The sequence below is a fragment of the Alternaria viburni genome (assembly GCF_023758015.1).
Source record: "Alternaria viburni strain BMP 2772 chromosome Unknown scaffold_6, whole genome shotgun sequence".
NCBI lineage: Eukaryota > Fungi > Ascomycota > Dothideomycetes > Pleosporales > Pleosporaceae > Alternaria > Alternaria viburni.
In genome coordinates, this window is record NW_026055775.1 from 786,905 (window position 1) to 810,916 (window position 24,012).

General features: G+C 53.7%; 7 protein-coding genes across 7 annotated transcripts; 3 read left to right on the forward strand and 4 right to left on the reverse strand.

Annotated features, from left to right (window-relative positions):
- Positions 1–403: 403 nt before the first annotated feature.
- On the reverse strand, positions 404–5,999 carry J4E79_003713 (uncharacterized protein; the record flags this gene model as incomplete). Its single annotated transcript, XM_049352605.1, has 3 exons — positions 404–600; positions 654–803; positions 854–5,999. 3 exons carry the CDS (start codon positions 5,997–5,999, stop codon positions 404–406), a joined length of 5,493 nt encoding a protein of 1,830 aa, XP_049212984.1.
- Positions 6,000–7,719: 1,720 nt separating this feature from the next.
- J4E79_003714 (uncharacterized protein) lies at positions 7,720–8,641 on the forward strand (the record flags this gene model as incomplete). The annotated part of the gene is made up of 2 exons (XM_049352606.1): positions 7,720–8,332; positions 8,379–8,641. 2 exons carry the CDS (start codon positions 7,720–7,722, stop codon positions 8,639–8,641), a joined length of 876 nt encoding a protein of 291 aa, XP_049212985.1.
- Positions 8,642–9,693: 1,052 nt separating this feature from the next.
- Positions 9,694–12,243, forward strand: J4E79_003715 (uncharacterized protein; the record flags this gene model as incomplete). The annotated part of the gene is made up of 1 exon (XM_049352607.1): positions 9,694–12,243. The coding sequence occupies one exon, from the start codon at positions 9,694–9,696 to the stop codon at positions 12,241–12,243; it is 2,550 nt and encodes an 849-aa protein (XP_049212986.1).
- A 916-nt stretch (positions 12,244–13,159) lies between these two features.
- On the forward strand, positions 13,160–13,575 carry J4E79_003716 (uncharacterized protein; the record flags this gene model as incomplete). The annotated part of the gene is made up of 2 exons (XM_049352608.1): positions 13,160–13,483; positions 13,540–13,575. 2 exons carry the CDS (start codon positions 13,160–13,162, stop codon positions 13,573–13,575), a joined length of 360 nt encoding a protein of 119 aa, XP_049212987.1.
- A 1,089-nt stretch (positions 13,576–14,664) lies between these two features.
- Positions 14,665–15,261, reverse strand: J4E79_003717 (uncharacterized protein; the record flags this gene model as incomplete). Its single annotated transcript, XM_049352609.1, has 1 exon — positions 14,665–15,261. One exon carries the CDS (start codon positions 15,259–15,261, stop codon positions 14,665–14,667), a length of 597 nt encoding a protein of 198 aa, XP_049212988.1.
- A 785-nt stretch (positions 15,262–16,046) lies between these two features.
- On the reverse strand, positions 16,047–17,823 carry J4E79_003718 (uncharacterized protein; the record flags this gene model as incomplete). The annotated part of the gene is made up of 4 exons (XM_049352610.1): positions 16,047–16,389; positions 16,441–17,179; positions 17,232–17,514; positions 17,656–17,823. 4 exons carry the CDS (start codon positions 17,821–17,823, stop codon positions 16,047–16,049), a joined length of 1,533 nt encoding a protein of 510 aa, XP_049212989.1.
- A 1,452-nt stretch (positions 17,824–19,275) lies between these two features.
- On the reverse strand, positions 19,276–20,913 carry J4E79_003719 (uncharacterized protein; the record flags this gene model as incomplete). Its single annotated transcript, XM_049352611.1, has 5 exons — positions 19,276–19,972; positions 20,022–20,449; positions 20,500–20,567; positions 20,618–20,747; positions 20,803–20,913. 5 exons carry the CDS (start codon positions 20,911–20,913, stop codon positions 19,276–19,278), a joined length of 1,434 nt encoding a protein of 477 aa, XP_049212990.1.
- Between the last annotated feature and the right edge of the window lie 3,099 nt (positions 20,914–24,012).

A 24,012-nucleotide genomic window follows, 5' to 3' on the forward strand; every position in this document is an offset into this window, starting at 1 on the left:
TCTATTGCCTGCTCTCATACTCTAGACACTCTGCAGCCTTCAGTGAGATGTCGGCGCATAGCAATCAGAGGACAGTTGAATTTTTTTTTGTCACCAGCACTAAAACAAATCACAGGCACCACAATAGATCCTCGTGCGATTCTAAGAGATATCGGATTGCGCAAACTAACTACTAAGTCCTTTACTCAGAACGCCGCTTCCCAGAAGCCGAACCTTTGCAATGCATACTAAGCCCACACAAATAGTGTCGTTAAATAAAGGCGTTGAATCTATAGCACGTATAGAGAGTGAGAGAACGCGTCTGACGCCTCCCAACAAGGAAACAGACCCCTGGGTATCCATATTCTCTCCTGCCAGTCCTCCACTCACTCAATCATCATCACTGCACCACCGGGTGAACAATCTAGGAAAGATGGAAGGCGCCTTGGCCTTCGCGAATGGCTACGCTGAGCTTCTCCCGGAGGATGTCGACGGTGCTGTAGTCGGGCATCTTGAGGTAGTTGACGCATGTCATGACGGAAGGGAGGTAATCATCGGATGAGTAGGGTGGCTCGCTGGGCTTGCAAACGACCGTGAACATTGGTGTGAGAGCCTTGAAGCCTGGAGATGTATTAGTAAACAGGGTTTGGTATACAGTGAACGATAAAACTTACCTCCAATTGGTAGCTTGGGGCTGCCGGTGATGAACTGCAAGAAGTCCCTACGCTCCTGCGCATCGAACTCGCTCATGGTGGCAAGCAAGTTGCGTACGCTCTTGCTGTCGAGGTTGTAGCCGTGGTCTGCTTTGATGGAATCCATAAGAGCTGTGACGTGGTTAGTAACGGTACTGAAGTGGTGGATGTTTTAAACTTACTCTCAAGCGACCAATCCTCATCGGTCCGACCGAATAACATGACCAACTCATCTGGGGTAAATGCCTTCAGAGCAGAGTATGGGAAGACCTCTGTGAAGCCGGCACGGAAGGCATCTGCCTGACGCTGGACACCAGAGCCAAGGGTGAAGTCGATGACCTTCTCTACATACGTGTCGACGTTCTCAATCGTAACGGACGTATCCGCACCGTTCGGAATAAGCTCGATCGAACCATAACCAGGAAGTGTGAAGTCGAGAGCTAGGTCTTCCACCCGGCAATCCTGGATGACAATGTCGTTCAGGGCCGCCGCTTTTGCGGCTGCGCTCAGATTGTCATTGTCAACCTTCTTCTTTGCATCGGCAAACTGTTTGAGCAGAACCAATGACTTGGCCAGGTCTTCATCGACAGCCTTGATTGCTCCAAGAGATGGTGCCACTGCTGCGCTGGAACCGTCACTGATGCGGAAGAAGGTTGGGTTGAAGGACACGTCGATAATGCGAGAGTCCAGCATAGAGCGAGCGACGAATTTGCCCAGAATCTTGAACAGCTCGAGACGCTTCTCTCCATTCTCAGTGCTTGCTTCTTCGGTGCTCATGGGAGCGGGGTAGAGTCCTCGCTTGCCGAAAGCATATTCGTCCTGATCGCTGGACTCATTCTCTCGCCAAAGCTTCAGCTTCTTCTTTGAGAACTCGCGGGATACGGTGGAGTAGAATTCCAACGTCGGTCCCAAACCAGTTCCAACTTCCTCAAAGTACTCGACCTCCAGGACACTAGCCGAATGACCATACAGTTGCATGACTTTCATGGCGGACTCCAAGATTCGGGACCTAGAAATGCGAACCTTCTGGCGTTGAAGTCTACCTAGGAACGGCCGCTCATCCCTATGACGGCTGTCTCGTGAGTCGCTTGTGGGCTGCGAGTTCTGCCATCGCGTCATCGACCTAGAGTAGCCGAACGAGGTAGACTGTAGGAAGAGGTGGCGTGTCTCGAACGGGAAAAGGAATGGATAGAACCGAGCCAGATCCTCGCTCCAACTAGGAAGGCAGTTGCTAGCTACAACGAGAGGCTCTTCTAACTGACGGTTGAGTTTGGCTGTGAGCTTCGTGTTCACGAATTGCGAAAGCGGCTCAGCATTCAGTTTGACCTGTTCCTTATTCGCCAGTAGGATGTCGTCAAGGTGCGAGTTCAGCCCGTGAAGTATGCTGAGTAATCGCAAAATACCAGATGTCACAGGGTGTTGATCAAGTGAGGCCGGCATACCCGAAACGTCCGAACGCGACTCTGGCGGTGGTGTCAAGGAGCTAGGCTCGCTTGGTGGAGGGCCCTGCACCCGCTTGAACTTGATAGTATGAATACCGTTCCAAACAGAGCGATGCGATCCGTCCGCTGGTTGCGCCTGGCTAAAGTGCACAGCGCGGTAGATTGTTGTCTCATTTGAGAGCGGCTGGTCGTTCACGCTGAATTCGATATGCCAGTCTTGAGGGGTCGATTGTACAGCACCAGCATATGACAGAGCGCCCGCCCCACCTAGAGTCTGACGCATGGCAGCCGAGCTCTGTAATAAGGCAGACAGACGTGACGTTGGAGTTCGGGTTTCGGAAGGGGGCTTTGCCAGCGGTGTGTTTTGTACGGGTGTAGCAATCCGCGTGCCGTCCTCCTCACGAGCCGTGGCTTGCCCTGTCGATGCGACTTCGACACTGACAGCCGATGGATCTGGCATATCCTCATCCAGCTCATCCTCAAGATCATCGACGATGGCATTCAAGGCGCTCTCGTCATCCATGGAATCTTGGTCGGAGAGCTGCGCCTCGTCAGCACATTCAACTTGATCTTGGCTGCTGTTCGAGTGAGGCTTGGCTGGAGGTGGTGGCGGGGGTGGAGGAAGCTGCGCCTGTTGACGCCTACTCGATCGACGAGACTTCTCTCGTGTAGCGGAGCTCGGTCCTGGCTGGGATGCGTCGGTCGGGGCTGCCTTGGATCGCGAAGACTTCTTTGAAGCCCGGTGTGACGAATCTGAAGGGGTGTGGGGTGGTGGCGGCGCGCGTCCTTCCGAAACAGCTTGAGCATACATGGCCTCAAATTGATCCCGAGATGGGAACTGGTCGCGAGTCTTAGCCGGGCGTGGCCTATCTGCCAGGCTGATGCGGGGTCGAAGGTAGTCGTCCAGGGCTTTGAATGTAGCAATGGCGTGAATAGACACCATGATATTGCGGTACGTCTTAGGAATTCCTGAATCGTCATCGGCGACAAGCTTCAGCCTCAATTGCTTAGCCAGCATGGAAGTTGCGCTTCCTCGGCTGTCGTACATATTTTGATGAACAGTAATCACGTCGAAGTGCTCAGACCTGCTCAGCAGATCTTGCAGCTTATGGACCAATACGCTGAAAGGCGTAGCTGGAGACGCAGTGCTCGCGGTCTTGATCTTGCTCTGGCCGCTACCTCCCATGAAGGCTTCCAAGAAGATAGGCCTAGGGTCGACCTTCTTGTCAGACGTAGACATCGAGAACAGCTCCAAGAGCACTTCCACAATCTTCGATGTCTTGAGCTCGTAGCTTGTGATGCTTTCCAACGCATCGCCTTCGAAGTAAGATGCCAGTCTAGTAAACAAGCTCATACAGTCCCTTGTGGCACCATCAGCAACGCACGTCTTAATTTCACCAGCAAGCGATTTCAAGTCCTCCAGGACCGCAGACGCCTTTTCGCGTATAGGATTATTAGATTCCTTCTCGTGAACCTCGATGAACTTCTTAGCACGGAGCGTGATGATGTCTTCGACGTCGGGCATCGGTAGTGGCTCCCGCTGGTCAGAGGACGACGAAGAATCCGACTCATCGTCCTCGTCTCGGTTCTGGCTGCTTTCATTTGGTTCATCGTCAGGATCCACGTCCTCGCCATCGTCGGACTGCATTTCCACGTCGACACCGTCGCTCAACTGGGCAGGTTCTCGCTCAGCGTCTTGTTCGGCAGTAGAGACGGTGCTAGCACCTGAGTCAGCTGTAGCCTCTGTCTCTACTGCTGACTTGGGATCCTTGGCCTTGGTTTCCAAAGATTTGCAGGGACGGTCCGCCAACTGTGAGATCTCGGATATGACACCTTCGCGATAGAATTGGTACCGGTAGATGGGCTCCAGCCGCTTAAGCAATAGCTCGGCAGCCTGTAACGCGTATGTGACCAAAGATGGGTGGTCCTGCTGCGTAAAGATCGATGCTAGATGCGAAGCATAGGGTACCGGCCGTAGAGCTTCCTCTAGGATATCGGTGTCCAGATTTGACAACATCTTGAGATGAGCGGTAAGCACTTTCTGGCGTACGCTGAGGTTGACAGTACTTGAGTAAGCGTCTGTCAGAGTAGGCAGAAGGATCACGGCGAAGCGCTTAACCTCTGCCTTACAATCTTCCAACAGCTCGACGCGTTTCTCATTGGTGGTCTTCTTGTTAGTGGAAGAGAGTGGAAGAAGGTCGTCGCCTGGGTAGCCGGCATCGAAGAGATCGTCAAGGTACATCAGGCCCTCGGTCGGGACGTCGGGCAGCAGTTCGCAGATAACATTCAACGTCTCGAACACCTGATCTTTGGGCCGGTGAATCAAGGCTTGCATGATGACGACAGAGTCAATTTTAGCTGCGACGTCCTCAGTGCCACTAGGAGGTGAAACACCAGTTAGGATCTGGTACAGAGTATCGACCACGTTCATTTTCAACAGCTCGGCTGATAGACGCGGGCTTGCCTTGGCGGTGTACGCCAGAACCTGCAGGAACATAGTGTGGATGCTAGGTCCAATAAGATTCGTGCTGCCCGGGAGCAGAAGTCGCAGGATAGCTTTGAGAAGACCTGGGCTAACAAGCTCCTCCAGCTTGCTCTCCTGTTGCCGGAAGCTCTGGACGATCCTAGAGACACAGATGCAGCCCTGCTCTACAACCTTTTGATCGTTGTTGTTCAGGATATTCTCAAGAATAGGCATAACATCGCGCACGACCGGGAAGGAATCCTCTGGGATGTTCCGACAGCAGTTGGCTGCGGTTGTCACGGCTACACGCTGTGTGCTTGTGGCGAAAAAATCGAGGAAAGTCAAGCACGCAGTAAGACCGCCTTCCCGTACAATAACTCCCGGAAACTCAACTGAAATCTTTTCCAGCGTGCTCAGACATTGTTCGGCCAGATCGATGAAGTTGATCTCAAGCAGCTTGGAGCAGAGGACGGGCACAGCGCCACCGTAAACGACGTTTGCGGTGGCTTGAGGCAGGGCTTCCATCAGGTTGGCCAAGCATCGGCAGGCGAGCAACATAAGCTCCGGGTTCTCTTCCATTGTGAACTCGTTCGGCTGCATGAGCTTGACCAGCTCCTTGACGTAGGCATCGGGGGAGAAGTGGCCGGCGAGGTTGTCTTCTGTGGAGATGAGGAGCACTTCGGACAGCTCTTGCAGCGCAATGAGCTGTATAGACATGTCTGGCGATCGCAGCTGGTCCAGAATGCCCCGTAGACGCTGTGTGGTACCTGCCATCATGCCGGTGAGCTGCCTAAGCGCGGACAGGCTGTGTGAGTTGCGTCCTAGGAAGCCGCTGGTGAAGGGATCGTCGTCATCATCGTCGTCTTCCTCATCGTATCGCTCTCCGTGATCGTCGCCGTTCTCGTCGTCGCTGGTATGGTCTTCGCCAGACTGGCGCGTTTCCTCTTCGGGCTTGCTTGCGGGAGCATCGTCCATGGTTGTGTCGTCCTCGGCCTTGTTCGATTTGCGTGAGCTTCGGCGGGAGGTGGAGGGGCTATCGGCGTCGGGCGCGGCGTTTGAGGGCTTGGTCTTGCGGCCGCTCTTGGATCGCTTCGAGGGCTGTGGCGTCGACTTCTCGTCGATAGGATCTGATGGTGGGCTGTCTTCGGTCAGCGCTTGCTCGCCGGCTGGGGCAATTGGCACAGACCCAGACGAAGACATGGCGGCTTTGCCTTTGGCCTTCTTGGTCTTGGTAGCGCGGCGTTTGGGAGTAGACTCTGGGTTGTCTGCTGGGTCGGGGCTGGGGTCGCGCGCTGACGTCTTCCGCTTGCGGGACGCTGGGGCGGGCGGCGGTTGCGTTGCGGTCGGGGGAGCAGCGGGCGGCGAAGTGTCGTTGGTGTTGGCGGATTGGCGCCTTTGCGAGCGAGTGACTCTGGACGACATGAGATTCTGACTACAGGCTTGTGAAATCGAGATGCGCGCAGACTGTGGCCCCGGTGGGTGCAGCACTTCTGTGGGGGCAGAGCAAGGTGAGACTTGGTTGAGGACCGCAGCAGCGTGTGGTGTTGAACCGCGGGGTGCAGAGTGCTGCAGCAGCCAAGGGTCGGGTGGGAAGGTATTTACCTTTCACGAGGTCCTCTGGAGGCCATCAAGGACGCGCCATTAGGCGTGTGCTCAAGCGAGTGCGGTAGGTGCAAACACACGGGGACCGGGAGCGGCGGCGAGTGTGGCGGGTCTCAGCAAACAGAGCAAACGAGAGAGCTGCTCTGGCCGTGCGATGGGTAATAGAAAGAGATGGTAATACTGTCCTGGCGCTGGCGAATACTGGACGTCGATATCCACCTGCATGCCAGAGGGAGCTAATTACGTGACCTGCCTAGCGCCTCTGTTGTTATCGATAGAGCGAGTCGCAGTTGCCGCATCCGACCTGCTGGCCCGCGCCTGCCAAAAAGCACTACAGAATAGTGAGGTGAGGTCACCAAGGCGATGAGTTGGCACTCTCTTTCCATATTCGATGACTGAGGTGAAAAATTCGTCAAGGTGAAGGAGTCTATCTGACCATTGAGGTGTTCCATTCAGCCCGACTAGGCTGGGATGAGAGCATCGCGGCATGGCTTCAATTGGGGTGTCGAGGACTAACTACACAACGTCTTCTTCGACTCTCTACTAATATCCAGCAATCCAGGCCAGCTTCATGGGTAGCAGATCTAGCTCCTTCCTGCTATGCTAGCCGCAGCCCTCCGACGTCGCTCCCACGGTTTCGCATCGAGTAATCAGGCCATCTCTAGCCATCCTTAGCGCCTTCTGTCACGGCCAGGGCTACTCAGTACCAAGACAAGCAATCCCTTCCTCTTCACAGCCAAGCACACGGATTGTTCAGCATATGGATCCCACGGCTCACGCCTAATTGCAAAACAGAGTTGGTACCTGTGGGGTCGGGGAAATGCCGACACACCCACGCGCACGTGAGCTGCCCACTTCTCTCTGCGCAGTTGCAGACTTCGCTTGCCATTTGGCGAGTCTTCGGATGCAAAAGGCGTTTCAATTTTTGCGGCGCAGAGCGAGTGGCGCGCCGGAGTTATGGAGTTATGGCACCATGCACGGCGAGATGTGCGGTCGCAGGGCAGGCAAAATCGTGACCCTGGAAAGCCCCGCCGCCCGCGTTCCAGTGCCAAACGGCCGCCTAGAAGCAACCTTGAAAGTGTAAAAGGGCATGGTACAACATGTCCCCCTCTTCCACGGCCGGCTCACCCTGTGCATCTGCTTCCCTATATCCGTCTCACTCACAGTCCACTTTCACAGTCTCACCATCCGCTTTGTCGCGCCCACTGCCTAAAACACTGTCCGTCGGGTATCGCCTCGCTGCCCCCGCGTCATAACCAGGCTCCTATCGACTCACTTCTCACTACCGCCTAGTCTCGTAGTAGTCTCCCGGTGACCCCGTTTATCGCGGTATTCGTAAGCCTTTCACTCATAAATGCTCCCCTTCCGCCGGCAATTGACTTGGTCCTTTAGTTTTGTCGCGCACATCCCAGCTGCGACCGCAACCCCACCCCGCCGTCACCTCCGCAACCCATCACTACATAGCCGCCCGCTCACCCCTCCGAAGTCATCCATCGCTATCCGCCCGCGCATCGCTCCACGCAAAATCGCCGTCGCTACCATGTCCTCGACGGATAACCGCGACATCCTGCTCGACGCCGGGCTCCCTAACACCGAGGCTATGTCGCTCGCCAACTACACATTTCCCAAGGAGAGATTGAAGAAGACGCTGTCAAACCCCAAGAAGCAGCCCCTCGTGCTCGTATCATGTGGTTCCTTCTCTCCGCCGACCAATCTACACTTGCGCATGTTTGAAGAGGCGGCCGACTACTGCGAGTTCGAGACCGACTATGAAGTTGTTGGCGGCTTCTTCAGCCCTGTCGGCGACGCATACAAGAAAGCCGGACTGGCTTCCGCACAGCACAGGATCAACATGACGAGGATCGCCGTACAGGACAGCTCGACTTGGATCGGTGTTGACCCGTGGGAGCCGCTGCACAAGGAGTATCTTCCAACTGTCAAGGTGCTCGACCACTTTGACCACGAACTTAACGAGGTTATGGGAGGAATAGCGAGCGAGAATGGCGAAAAGCGACGCATTCATGTGGCGCTCCTCGCAGGCGCCGACCTTATCCAGACGATGAGCACGCCCGGCCTCTGGGCTCGCGAGGATTTGAGCAGGATCTTGGGTCACTACGGTGCTTTTATCCTCGAGCGCAGTGGTACTGATATTGGTACGTTCCTCTACACATGAACCCTACAACCGCTAACATGCTACAGACGATGCGCTCGTACAGCTCCAGCAGTGGAGAGAGAACATCCGCGTGATCCCGCAACTCATCCAGAACGACGTCTCGTCCACCAAGATCCGGCTCTTCCGCAAGCGGGGTAAGAGCATCCGCTACTACATCCCCGACAAGGTCGTCGACTACATCTACGAACACGGCCTCTACAGCGACGACGAGAAGAAAGTGGCAGACAAGGGGAAAGAGGCAGCATCTTCCGAAGCTACTGAGTCCTCACAAAGTGTTTCGGCTTCTTGAATAACCTTACCCACGAAACTGCTATGAAGCCTTCACATTTCGAGAATTGCATGTACCACCACTTCCGACAGGACTGCCACGCCGCATGCTGCAAGGAATGCACGTCCGTCATCCCTGGGTGGCAAACTGAATTGGCGTTGTAGAGCGGTACTCTCATTAAATCGTCACGATCACCCAAAACCGGCTTATTAGAGAGGCACGGGTGGGCCTTCACAGGCACGGTTGGCTGAAAAGGGTAAAGGGTCAGGACGAGCCCTATGACCATTGGCGCATTGTTTTTGTATATTTCCAGCTATGATACCACACACAGATTCAACAATGCAAGATAATCTTTACGAATTGCACCAAGTGACGGAGCGTGACGGGCAGGCTTGTCTATCATTACAGGGGCTATGATGTCATCCGCGGAAGCGAGTTGGCGGCACATCTTCCTTCCCTGCCGGTGCTGATCGCAGGGCGCAGGGACTCAACGGTCTCGTCAAGATTGGGTAATCTGTGATGACGCGATGGTATTCTCAAGGAAATGCTGGGTGGTATGTAACATGCTATTGTACTCTAGAGGTTGTGTTGTGCACTCTGTTTGTGTTTGTGACACAGCCACCAAGGCATACGCAGCTTTGCGTTACCAAGTACTCCAAGTGTGAGCTGAGAACTTGGTCGTCTGTGATACCCGCCTTGTCAAATATCAATAGCCTTCACACAGGACCGACTCCGTGTCCTGTGTCCAAGTTTGTCGCAGTTCCAAGATGGCCATCCAAGCGGCTTGTGGCGCCCAGCGCTCGGCCACGTCAGGCCAGGCCGTCAACACCTCATCACCCCAGCAACGACACGGCATCCCAGCAAGCCCAACCTCGTGCATGTGCCCAGCCGCCGATTATACATATTCGCTACCGATAATCACATGCGCCCGGGTGGTGGCAGACACGATTGAACGCATTTTTGTTATTTGCGTGCTTTTGCAGCTATCTTATGAAGTGTATCCCAGCCCCACGTTTCTACACCGCGCTTTCGCTTGAAGCACGTATACTTATCACGACCATCCGATCTTTTCGATGAGCGACCGCGAGCGCACTGCGTCGCGAAGACGACCGCAGGGCGACGAACGAAGACGGCGCAGAGAATCACATGGCGACGTAGATCCTGAGCGGCGGCGGAGGAGAGAATCCCGCGGTGAGGATGCAATTTACGATCGGGAAGGAAGACGGAGGAAGGGACACAGGGCGACAGACTCTTCAGGCGACCTACTACCAAAGCCGCCCCGGCGGTCGAGACACCAGAGCGACACAGAGCAAGAATCCCCGGCACCACGTAAAGCTCAAAGATCGCGGCGCAATTCTACAACAGACGGAAGTGGGAGGGGAAGTCGAGGCTCAGCTCCTCTGAGTCTCGATGCGCTAGCGAAGCTTGACAAGACCAATGCGAAGAAGGCTGGGGGCTGGGGAGCCTACGACTACGACGATGAATACCTGAAAGAGGTCAGGAAGAAGGAGAAGGACCTGGAGAAGGACCGGATAAAGCATGAGCGAGCGGAGAAGAGGAAGGAACAGCAAGAAGAGGAGGCCAGACGACGCGCTGCAGAGAGCGATGCCGCATTGCTTGAGGAGAAAGCTAGGAAACGGCGAGAGGAGAAACGGAAGGCTGCTGCGTTGAAGCAAAGCCAGACCGACGATGAGCTCAAGAGGAAACGAGGCGCATACACGGATGATGAACGGGAAGAACGACGACGCAGACACGAATCGAAATACACCCCGTCCGAGGCCGACGAGCGGAGGGAACGAAGACGGCAAGAGAAGCAACACCGTACAGAACAGAAGAAGCGGCGCGTTATCAGCGGACCCTTGGCCGAAGAGGGTGGCATCGACGACGACTCTGAATATCGGTTCATGATGGAGAAGCGCGGAGGTGCAGGCAGTGGCCCGCCGACAGTATACACAGAAGAGGAGCTGGCACGAAAGAAGAAGAAAAAGCGCATAATATTCGCCATAGTCTGCGTCGTGATCATCCTGGCTATCGTCATACCTGTCGCTGCATTGCACTCGAGCAGAGGCAAGGATGACGAAAGCTCAGGGAGCGGATCCGCCGCCGCCTCATCGGGGCCAAAGAACGACAATCTGGCCGGGAAGGACCGAAACAGCGTACCAGAAGCGGACCGAGGTGGCATATTGGACCCATGGGCATGGTACGATACCGATGACTTCAATGTTACCTACACCAACAAACTTGTTGGAGGCCTCCCGGTCATCGGTCTCAACGACTCCTGGGACGATGATGTTCAAGCAAACCCGTCCGTTCCGAAACTATCAGACTCGTTCGAGTATGGGAAGACACCTATTCGTGGTGTGAACGTCGGCGGCTGGCTCAACCTCGAGCCTTTCATTACGCCGTCTTATTTCTCTCAATATGGGTCCAAAGACAACGTAGTCGACGAATGGACGTTCCTGAGCAAGCTCGGACCTGCAAAGGCGAAAGACACTATGGAGAAGCACTACTCTACATTCATCAATAAGAAGACTTTCCAGGAGATCAGGGAGGCTGGTATGGATCACGTTCGCTTCCCATTCGGCTACTGGATCGTGCAGACATACGACGACGACGTTTACGTACCGCAAGTAGCATGGCGCTACCTTCTCCGCGGTATTGAGTACTGTCGACAAAACGGGCTCCGCGTCAACCTTGATCTCCACGGCGCGCCAGGTAGTCAAAACGGCTGGAACCACTCTGGTCGTCAAGGCCAAATCAACTGGCTGAACGGCACAGACGGCGACAAGAACGGGCAACGCACACTAGACGTCCACCACAAGCTCTCCGTCTTTTTCGCCCAAGATCGCTACAAGAACGTAGTCACCATGTACGGCCTCGTCAACGAACCCCGCAACGTCGAACTCGACACCGAAAAAGTAGTCGCCTGGACACAAAAAGCCATCGACCAAATCCGCGCCGACGGCATCGAAGGCATCATCGTCTTCGGCGACGGCTTCATGGGCCTCGACAACTGGCAAGGCAAGCTGCAAGGCAACGATAACCTTCTCCTCGACGTGCACCAATACGTCATCTTCAACACCGACCAAATCAAACTTGAGCACCGCGACAAGCTCAACTTCGCCTGCGAAGCCTGGACCCAACAAAGCAAGCGCTCCATGGACAAGAAAACCGGTTTCGGACCTACCATGTGCGGAGAATGGTCCCAGGCGGACACAGATTGCACGCAATACATCAACAACGTCAACACAGGCACACGCTGGGAAGGTACTCTACAAGCGCAAGACGGTAAATCCGGTGCCGTCCTCAAGCCGCAGTGTCCGCTGGAATCGTCGCAGTGCTCCTGCGACCAGGCCAATGCCGACCCGAAGAACTACAGCGATCAGTACAAGAAGTGGCTGTACCAGTTTGCGATTGGCCAGATGGATGCGTTTGAAGCTGGATGGGGCTGGTTCTACTGGACGTGGGAGACGGAAAGCAGTACGCAGTGGAGTTATAGGCGTGGGCGCGAGGCGGGGATTCTGCCGGACAAAGCGTATGAGCGCGATTGGAGTTGTCCTGGTAATGGGGTTGAGGGGCTGGATCAGTTTGAGGGGTTGGCGGAGAATTATAGGAGGATGTAGATGGGGATGGTGAGAGGTGTAGGTGTTGTGCAGGGGCTTCGGCCGCGTTTTTTTATTGAGCATACGTGTAATGAGGGTATTTAGGTGGGAAGGGGGGTTATGAAAAATGATTTCGTTGTCGTACATAGCATGGTCTTGTGCATTTCCTGGCGTTGATCATGGTTATTCGGTTTAGTACATAGAATTCGATGCAAATCATTCTCAAACCTTTCATCTATCCATCGCGTTTAACGTCTTCTTTTCGAGACCATCAGACAGTATATAAGCGTCACCGGCTTCCATCATGTAGTCGTCAAAATTCCAATACACAAGATGGCCACTGATTCAGCGAGGCTGACAATGACTCCAGGCCCCCCACATCTCATCTCGTCTCGTCTCACGCACGACGATCTGAGCGTTCAAGGCCCCCTATAACCTAACGATTCATTGCCCCGGCACGCGGCTGTGCCGCACAACTCACACAACGATGAGTCGAAAACGAAATCATCAACAATTCGGTGCTCATTTGCACATTCCAATTTACGACGGAACGCAGCAACGCACTCGGCCACGTCACGCCTGAACGATGCGTACCTTGAACTATTGCGATTGGCAGGAGATGTTGCGCACGTCGCTATTTTAAGGCGGTGCGGGTGGAGCGTGGGAGGAGTGCCATCCTGGAGGGGGATCATGAAGAGGGTGAGGCCACCAAGGCGGTGGAGGGAGGAGGCGGCTGTGTAGGCGGTGCTTTCGGCGAGGTGATGGGTGTTTATATGGTGGATTGCGACTTCCTCTGTCGTCGATCTAGTATTCCAGTTCCTCTTTTCGTAGCGACCATATCACACCACAACCTTGCAACACACCAACCGCATAACCCCATCCCATCCCGTCCTACCTAGATATCCTCACACCAACCACGCCACACTACCCACGCATCATGTCTCTCGCCCCTCTCCACCCCCGAGACACCAACTCCTCCATCTTCCAAAACCCAGGCGAAAAACGCGGTTTCATCGTCGTCATCATCCTCTCCGTCCTCGCTACCGTCGGCATGTTCTGCCTCATCATCACGCTCGTCATCTGCAAGAACAAGCGCGACCGGAAGAAGAGAGCGGCCAAGATGGATGCGGAAAAGAGCTTGAATTTTCTGCCGGGCAGGAAGGGGAGGTATCGCAAGTTGGAGGATGAGGATGAGGGCGAGGTGTGGAGTGTCGAGATGGATGATCGGAGGCCGACGGCTTATCAGGGGAGGTATAGTGAGGTATGTTGATGTGATGGGAAGGGGTGGTGGAGATGGTGAGGCTAATGAAGGGATAGGTCGATTTGCCGCATCCGGAGAGTGCTCACAGATGATCTTGTGACGTCCTGTTATCAATCAGGCGGTTGCGGAGTCTGCTGTACTTGCTTAGGTGGTCATCTGGGCGGCATGCAAGCATAAGATCATGTCTGGTGTTGGTATAGTCTTTGCAATTCGCCATCAGTCACCCAGCCACGGTTTCAAGTAATATTCCGCTCCCTCATCCACATCCACTTTTTCTGCCAAAGCCCAGACGGCCCGCCTGTCCTAGCAGCACCGCCATCTACAAACTCGATATCCTGGTTACCCATCTCAGTCATGCCTCCCTGTTCTCAGGAAGATGACCGCATCCAACGCTTAGAGGAAGATCTTGAATGGCTGACGCTCGTATCCACCTTGACCACAGAACGGCCAAGAGAAGACGATGATCCAAAGGGATCACTGGACAGGAAGTCGATGTCGATGAATCCGTTTGAGCGGAAAGCCACCAGAGACAGCCCGAAAGATAAGAACGCGGATACAACGGCAGTAGACTCATGGCCACGCCCCTACCTCGAAGACCCCATCTCTCCTACCACCAAGCAAGAAATCTTCAGCCTTCTCCCACCTACAGTCTGGGTCGTCACTTTGAACAGAGTGTCACATGACACCCTCCGCACCCTCTGTCTCTGTACCGCATTCTCAACCGCCAAAGCAGTGTTATCCCACCTCGCAGATCAATTCTCTTCTCATCCGTTTCTTTATGTGCCACAGGGGCCAGACGTGCTGATAACATATCTCGCGCCTGGCAGCTATGGTAGCAGCAAGGAGTGCGAAAATACTATCGGTTTCGAGGCACTCATGACTGAAACTGGGGGAGTAATGTATCATGTTAAGGCTAGGAAGGGGGGAGGGAAGGCCTGGCAGGGACATATATCAGATAGGAAGATTTTCGGACTGGGGTTCATGGAAGTTACCCAGGAGAATGTCAGACGGGTATTGAGGGTATGAAGATCTCATAGCTATGATCATAGTACTCTTGTTCTTATTTCCTTGCTCATGCTGAATAGTTCAACCACTACCACCAACACCCACGTTCCACTCAACGCCTTCACGCTCTACTTCTACACCTCTTGTTACAACCATCATTCCCATCAACAGCCACCCTACTGCCCATCCCTCTCAGCAAGCATCTCCTCAATATGCTTATTCAACCAATACCTGCCCAAAACCTCCCTGCTCATATCCTTCGCACCCTTAATCTCCCCCGCACACACCTCCGTCTTACACAAGCACTCAAAAGGCTGAGCCATACTCCACTCGGTACTCGGATAAAAGAACGTCAACTCGTCCCCCTCCTTAAGACCCTCTCCCTGCTCAGACACCCTCACTTCCCAGCGCTGCATATCAAACACCAGGCTAGGCTTGCAACTGTGGTTTATATAGACGAGGTCGCAGTTCAGCTCGATGTGTAGGTCGCGCGAAGCTTGGACGGACGAGTAGGCTACCGTTGCTGGTGTGGGGTTTGTGATGCGCGCGAAGACTGCGCCGGGGGGCAGGTTGACGAGGGAGACGGAGCGCGAGGTGAAGGAGCCTGGGTTGTGCTCTACACGGAGGAGACGGGTGAGGTCGGGTTGGACCCACGCGGGGATTTGAGAGGTGACCGTCGAAGAAGGGGTGATGACGGGTTTGGTAGATGGTTTCCCGTTTGTGTGGGGGTTTGCGCTTGGAGGAGGGGTCGAGGTTACGGCTGCGGGAGACATGGTGGGTGAACTGGATTCGAGGTTTGGAATGACGGGTCTGTGTGTATGAGGTGAGGATGTTAGGTCACTGTTTGCTTTTGCAGTCAGTCAATTAAAGGTCTCTCGCTGGTCTTTAGTATTGTTTCCTCTTCGAATCAGAGTGCCCGGACGATGGGCTCAACTACACGCATTCAGGCCTACTAGGGTCCACATGAAGACGCAGTCTCTTCCTTCGTGTGGGGATACCACGGCTTGTTCCACTCTCAGGCCATCTAGTTCCATATTACCGAAGAGGCTCGGTATGTCTTTACCTAGGTGTCTAAACCTGCTTTGGTTGAACAGTGATCCGAGGTACTAGGTATGTGTGCGCAATTGCACGTGAGATGTGCTCGTCCATGTATCCGTTGTATAATGGTATTACGCGCGATGCCCAGTTTAAGACGGCACAGGGAGGATCAAGTGGGCTGGGATATGGTATATCTGTCGTCTGTCGTGCATGGTGGGGAGCTGCTAGTGACGTGGGTTGTAATAGTTTCCAGGTTCTCCGGCTTTGCAGATAGCCTCGGTAGTGTGAGAATGCGCTAGGCCGAAGGGTTTCTAGCGTGTAGTTCTAGCACGTGCTAGCACTTACGGCTCTACCTACGTAGAGCTGTCCCAATCTTGAGTGTGCATACAGGTCGTTGGCAAAGGGCGGTAGTGATCTTGAGATGGTGGTTTTTAGCGAAGATGCATTCGTATGGAAATAGTTTTTTTACACCTAAAGCTGTCGTTGTCATCGACTGTCTCCTCTTCGCGCCGAACCTACCTTATTTCCCATATGTCTGCTCAACCGGCACAACGCCGTTGTCGTCGCTCTCAGTGCCCGTTGCATCCGCACTCTTCAAGCCCATGCTGCTAGTATCATATCCATTCGCTGTCAGGTACTCCCTGAACCGTATATCCTCCTGATCGATTGTGTCCTGGCCGATATGAGGAAGGAGCAACACCAGCCCCGCAGCTACGAAGGCAAGAGTAGAAGCCACGAAGAAGGGGTTGCGACCCGCAGCGATTTCATCATCGCCTGCAGCTTTCTGAAGTGCGTCCAGAGCGTAAGAGCCGGCAAAGGCACCGATCTTGCCTACAGCGGCTGCAATACCGTAGTACTGTCCTCTGTCTAGAAGTTAGAAACTGGAGCTTTAGAGATGCGATGAAGTGACATACCGTATACCCGTTGCGCACGTCTTGGAGGCAACCAAACCAATATTATCGCCCGGTCCGAACTCGCCCAGCGCAAGGAAAACACCATACACCACGACGAAGCCGGCAACGTTCTCAGGCTTGTTCAACCACGGATAGCATCCAGCCATGATGAACCCGATAATACCCTGTAAAGTCACACCGATGAACAGCGTCTTCTTGGGCCCCATGGAAGGTAGATCTGCGACAAAAGCACCAGCAAGGCAACCAGGCATGTAGAAGAAATTGATGAGGATGTTCCATGCCAGACTCTTCCACAGCGGTGCCGACTCGCCTAGCAGATTGGCCAAGATAGACGTCGCATAAATACCGAATGAGTACGCGCTGAAGTCGTAGATGAACCAAATGATGCTGACGATACTGAGGCGGAACCAGTAGTACTTGATGATAAGCAGCCATGGCGTCTTCGCCTTGGCCAGCGACTCTCGCTTGAATGCTTCGGGCTCTTGTAGCTTCAATCGGAGGTATAGCAGCGAAAGAGGTGGGATGATTCCGATACCTAGGCAGATACGCCAAGCGGCTCGTAGATGGTCTTCGCCAGTAGCGAGGACAACGACGGTCGCGACGATGGCGCTGATGAAGAACGCTAGGTCGATCTGCACGTTGGTGAAGAGGATGAACCACTTGTTTCGCGTTCCTTGCTTGAGTTCGCCGGTGGATTCTGCGCAGCCGACGCTGCCTGCTGGGTACTCTCCGCCGATACCTGTCGCAAGTCAGTATGTTGATCGAGAAGAAACGAATGCAATTCCACTTACCTATTCCGAGGAAGAAACGGTAGACAACGAGCGCCGTCAACAGTCCACTTGGACTACCTCCAGCTCCGTATGACGCCGTACCCAATATGGCAAAAAGGATGATAATAATGGTTGACGTGAATAGCGACCATTTCCGCGAAAAGTGATCAGAAGTATACCCGAAGAAGAGCATGCCAACGACCGTGCCCGCAAAAGTAATACTCGAGACGTTTGCTTGAGCGGACGAGTTCGCATACGAGTCTGGGTAGATAGTTTTAAGCATCGTATTGACTGGACCGATAATCTAACAATTCCTGTATCAGCATTTGCATCCTCGCAGTACAAATCTCGACTCGGATATTTTGGTGGCGCTTTGGGATGGGGATTGTAGTTGTCGCATAGGGAATTGTCTGGGTGTCGCTTCTTGGAATCGAGTTCTGCGTACATTATTGAGGTAGCCATCGCTGAAAAGACCCGCGCCGCATGCGATGACGGGCCATAATCTTTCCCACCTTCCTTTCTCTGTCTTTGCGACGCTGCCTCTACGTTCGATGTCGCCTTTCGCGTCAGTCGCATTGTACAGGCCTGGTTGGGTTTCCGCAGCGGAAGCCATTGTAGTGTCGCGTGGGGCTTAACCAGAATGCGAATGCGATCAAGCAGGGTGTCGCGTCACGATTGCCAGCGTAGTAGGATAGCAAGAGCGTCGTTGGAGTAGAAGATAAGCTTTCGTAGGCGGACCGCTCAAACTTTAACGGCTCTCACTTGAGCTGGAGCTTGCTTGCAACCCTGGTACGGCTGTTGTGGCACTCACTGCAAAAGACCCTGTGATCACCCTCACTCGAACCCGCATCGGGTTTGGTGCTGTCCTGTCGCACTCATCAGACCACTCACAATGGAAGAAAGCTTTTCCCAGTACTTGTGGCGTAGGATTTGGAGGCCCACGACGCGGCTGTTACTCCATAAAGCAGGTGCACATTTCCGCCGGGAATAACTGGGTACCGAGCAAGACAGCCGTTGGGGCTACAACTCTATCCAAGGTTACGCGTCCTTCGCCTTCTGGAATGCTGTAGCGTTCGGTATTAAGTTCTATTGCCGCTCACAGGAAACTGCGGTACTCAGCGGTTGTCAAACCCAAAGTTCCTCGTGGATATTGAAGGGGAAGTTGCGTCCAGCCTCAAGCTTTGCCATGCTTTGTTCAGGCGTCCGAAGCCTCAGCGCGTCGCCCAAATAGGTTAGCAACCCTGGCGCCGCTGACGCCGCGCAGAGCTTATCCTGCAGCTGCCGTCGAAGTGGCATGAGAGCACGCGATCTAAAGTACGACATTCGATCGGGACAGCAACCCGAGAGTTTACCTTAGCGTCGAAATCGAATGTGCAGTATCTTACCGCCCAGGCGTGTTTGTATTCGACAAGCAGACTGCGCAGTAGATATACCAGCCATGTAACCATGTGCTGCTTCCCACGTGGAGATAAGAGTTGTGGACGTAAAGCCAAACTTTACGCAAGCGGGGCCACAGTCTTACATACTTTTCCTAACTTCTCGCCAATGTAGGTGGCTGGTAATCATGAATGGTCGAGAACCACCCCTTGGCAGAGCAGACAACCCTCCCTCCGACCCAAAACCCCAACGCTCATACAACGGAGAAAGCGCGACAAGCGGGGAGCAGGACGAACACGAACAACAGCACCGTGCGCGATTCAATTGAGATCCAACACGGCATCTCTGCGGGGGAACCATCGGTGATTGAATCAGTACACAGTATCCATCGACTCCATCGTGTTTCCAGTTCGGACCGATAACCAACGTTGCGGTCCGCGGCGTCTTGGGAGTGTATAACAAGCCCGAACGATCCACGTGAGCAAGTTGGACAAAGGTGCCCAATGTGTGAATCGTGAAAGAATGAATTAGATGACTACATTACTACATACTCATCTATTGTATGTGCTGCGTACAGGAAATAGATATGTTGCATATTGCATTGCTGCAGGGTATCACGCGAAAGACATTACCAAAGACATGTACTCAATCCTTCCCACCCCATCTCCGCTTCAAGCAAGCTGGCTTTTTATTTTTTGTCCGAGGCCTTGAGGTGCTCGAACGGAACTGAGGACTTCTCGACCGTTGTCGTCACCTGGCCGCGTGAATTCGCCCTGTCCATCTCCATGAACCAGTCGTCGCCCTCGCTCTGCGTCAGGCTTTTTGAACTCCTGTTCTCGTTGCTCGGAATGCGGTATAGGTGGCGTGATGATTCTTGGCTGGGGCGGCCAGCAAAGTCCATGCCCATTGTTCGGCCTACGGATGAGGCGGTGCTTGGTTTTCGGCTTCCTCCAAAGCCAGTGGTTGGACCGACGGATGAAGCGGTGCTTGGTTTGTGATGATGGTGAATGGATGACTTCTCGCCCGACTTTCGAGGTGGTGCTCGATCGGATATCGTGGTAACAACGCCCATCTTGCTATCCCCACCTGACGACTGTATCTTTCGGTCGCTGAGGCTGATGCCGCCGCTGGAGTCGAAGCTATCGTTTCTGGTGACATGTTCGACGTGGATCTGTACTTCATTGACGACGAAGATCTTGTTTGATGCAAGTGTTGCTATGGCGGGCCAGAATATGGGTATGGAGGCTGTGATGATAGCGAAGTTGACTTCGAGAACGGCGAAGATATAGACGATGGGTGTATGGAAGGACATGTCGAGGATCGGCTTGGTACCAGCTTTGTTAACAGACATAGCGATCATGCGACCGACAGCTACGATGACGACACTGGTGATTGTCAGTATGAGGCTTTCTTGGAAGCTCATTATCCACTTACACACAGCCCAAGCTGAACAGACCGACCAAGCCTGCTCGGCTTTTACCCGCAATTCTTAGCGTGGTTACGAAAGGCAGAGGTACTAGAAGAACCAAAATATCCAGTAAGCAATTACTGACAGCATGGCCCAAGAACATGTGGAAAAAGTCGGCAGGGTCTTTGCTGCCCCATCCAATGCATGTGCCCTGTAATGTTGGGTTCCAGTTCTTGCGTACGGGGTTGCATGGGAAAAGCGCGAGCATGAAGAAAGTCAACCCCCAGAGTGAGCATATCAATATCATGCCCCAGGTGATACGGCGTGCGAGTCGATATTGAGCGGTAGTCGTGGAGGGTGCGGCTTCGGCAAAGAGTCGCAGATATTGTATGAGGATGGAGAGTTTGATCAGGGTTGTACTTGCGGTGTACGCAGCATTTGTCGCATAGATGTGCTGAAGCCAAAGTTAGCCTGGTTAGTCAGTGTTATGTCGAAACGAAGTACCTTGAAATATGCCGTTAGATGTTCAGCATCAAGTGTCCACAAATGCAGCCCAAGACCATCCTCGGGCACTATAATTGATTAGTCAACCGTATTGTTCGTGGGATCTCGACAAACATACTCATGCAAACCATGATATCTCCGATGAAACTCGCCGTAGCAGCGAGAACAACAAAGACATCATCCCAACCCCAAAGGCGTTCCTTGATGCGGAACCATAATCGGAAGCTCAATGTGAAGATGGCGAGTGCCTGATAGACTTAGTACATGACGTCTTGTTGATTACTTCTCAATCATCGCACGTACCAGGAAGGAAACAGTGACTCCGAGGATTGTCGCAGGTTCGTTGACGTTTGGCAAGTTCGCATTGTCGGGATGGTTTTTCGGATCTTGTAACAGAGCAGTGTCGGTGCTCATGTTTGCGCACTCGATGTGGAGGTATTACGGTAGAGGCGAGCGAGCGTCGTGTCGGTTAGCGAATCCGGGTATATGTGAAGGTAGTATAGCTAGTTGCGATAAAACTCCATTACATGGTCCTGCCAACGTTCTGGAAAGATGGAAGATGGACCTGCAAGAGATGGTGCTACAATGGATCCAAATCGAGGCCGCGTTCGAGGCTGCATCAGACGAGGAGGTGTAGTGGTCTAATACGTTAAACGGTGGGTCTCTCGTGCCGAACGTCCAAGTCATGACATGCGTGCGTTGCCCTCCCTACGACACATGGTGCAACCCCTGCTGTCCCGCATGGAGGATCAAAAACGGGGTCGTGCAACTAGCGGCAGGTGAGCCTGTACATGTCCGAACCCCTGCTGTGATAGGTGTGATGGGTTGCAGCGCAAGGGCTTCTCCTACTCGGTCCTTGTGAGACATTAGACACTGGCGTAACTGGCAACGCTTCTTTCGAAGATGACAGCGTTTGACTAAGCTGGCGACCTATCATTTACACATTCGTCGACGAACTACAACGCGGGGGCGCCGCAAGGGTCCACATTAAGGGGGGCGAAAGCAAGTCATGGAGGTTGTCTGATCGCTTGTCGTTCACCTGGGTTGCAGCCACGAACAGGATGAGCAAAAAGTCGACAAGAGTGCGCGCGATGGTGGCAACAGGACAGTCTGTCGACAGTCGGGTTTGATTGGTACCCCGCAAAACAGCCTTGCAACCTGGCCGCCTGAAACCAGATAGTCCAAAACTTTGTTGCTTAGGTTTGCTTTAGATGCTGAATATATGCCACTTTCTTGATTTTTCTTCTCCTAGCCTTGCTCAAGTTCCTGCAATAGATGTGCCGCAATGTCGCTTCATCACAAACAAAGGAAAGAAAGCCGGCTGGACACAGGCGAGCCAATAGAGTCCAGGATCTGTGAGCGAGCGTGCAGCCTGTCTTATCCAGGGGATCCTATTGAAGATCAAATCCTTTGGAAAGGAAGCTCCCGTTGGTGGCGTCGGGATGAAGGAGCATGATGCGGAATGAATGGTCGCAGGTCGTTCGAACAGCTACGGTTCGCAAGGGTGGATGACTCGTTTCACGACTCTCCGGGGTCCACACCACTCGAAGCGAGCAGCTATAGAGCCAGCCCCCTGGCTTGCAAAGTCTCATGGCCTTGATGACAACAGTGGCCATGGAGATCTCGGTGTTGCCGTATGGTTCGCATCGCATTTCGAAGCCGGCCAATGGAAATCTAAGTCTAATTGCACGCGAGGTATACAGTTTCGCGGAGGTTGTAGCTCTAATCGAGCGCGCGGGCGACACGGTGCTTTACCGGGGCATGACGCGACGATGGTTCTGTAGCGGCGCGGCGGTATTCCAGGAAGCGTCCCGTTTTGTCCCCATGTCCCTTTCCTTTTTAACCTCCTATCCGCCATGGCAGTTCCAGCCTGGGGCCTCGGGGCAACAAACATTTGGGGACTACGCCTCGGTCAGATATCGGCAAGGGAAGTCTGTAGCGCAGCCCACTGTATCTGATGGCGGTGCTGGGCCTCGTGGAGCGATTCATGGATCTGGCATGTTACGACTTCGCAACACGGTGAATGTGTCGCTATAAGAGAGTTGGACTAAGGGCGTGCTGCATTATGGGTAGGAGATTAAAGAGAACCCACGCCGCAGCCATAACCGCGCCCCGCGCCCTGTTTCTACCTCAATGTCGCTTGGTAGCATCGACGCAACCTCGGAATGCAGCTCTCGTTTACCGGTAGCCTCTCCGGGTCCATGATGAGGTCAGATGAAAAGCGATGAAACGTGAGGGTGTAGGGGGGTTCGCGACTCTACATGGGTGGTGGTAAGCGGCCAGGGTCTTGAAAAAGCATCCGAGATCAACAGGGCAGTTGCCCAACGTCGTCGCATGGCAACACACCCTCCACCTGCCATGAGGCGCAACACCTTATCTAGCTGAAGCCATATTACTCTTTCTCAGCTATACTGAACAATACAGCTGCCTCGGCTTGTTTGCTTTCCTATCGCCGTAGAGACATTGGGGAAGAGGGCTAACGCTTCGAGGCTTGCAACACCGTGTACCTAAGTAAGCTTGCGATAACGCGCCGCCGTTCGAGGCCATCGATAAACGCAGCATCGCTCCCACTACTGCATCAGAATCCATCCCCGGATCCTTCACGATCTCAGAGCGGTTCGATGAAAAAAGCATAGGACCCTCCCGCGATGTGTCTGCAACTTCCATCACTCCTCGGACCCAACGTGAACGCGTATGCCTGGTATGCCTCTAGGATCCGTGGATGGCAGTGAAACAGCACATCGGAAAATTTGAATCGGACGTTGCGCGACGGCTGGTATACCGAAACAGAGCTTCGTAAACTTGATGGCAGATGCAGTCAAGCGCCCCAGTTCTGCTTCACCGTTTTGTCCGCACTGCCCTGGACCCTGTCCAGACATAGATGATCCGGTGGCTATCCTCAACGGCGACGGCTAGGTAGTAGGACCAAACATGGTTCCGCGGGCAGTAGCTGCCGACCTCAGACCAAGCTATCGATGCAACCAACAGCCAACGGCTATCACAACATTGAGTCCAGCAAATATGGCCATACCGCTTGTACCCGACCATATACGTTCGCTCCATTTTCCGCATCCCACAAAACTCCGGCATCGATTCTGCGCCTACCTCAGCCTTTTCCCACGCGGACTCCACCAGAAAGCGGGCCTGCAAAGCGTTACCTCGAACAGGCCGTCGTCCGGGATTCTTCTCGAATGAATCCACAAAAGCCCCTCTTGATAACCCACTGTACGACCCAAAAGAAAGTCCACGTTGCGTGACCACGGAAGCGGCAGAACTAACCCGACTCATGGCCCGACTGATGTCCACATCCAGTGGGACGGTCTTCTCCCAAGGGGGTGAGTTGCCGCTTGTGGCTACTCATTTAGGGTGCAAGTAGACGGTGCCAAGACATGGCAATCTGAGCGATGCGCCCGCCTTGGTATGGCTGTCGTCGGGCTTATCATCGCTCAGGCGTTACATACAATTACATTGTGGGTGATGTTTTGTCCATCTTGGGTCAGACAAGAGACAAGT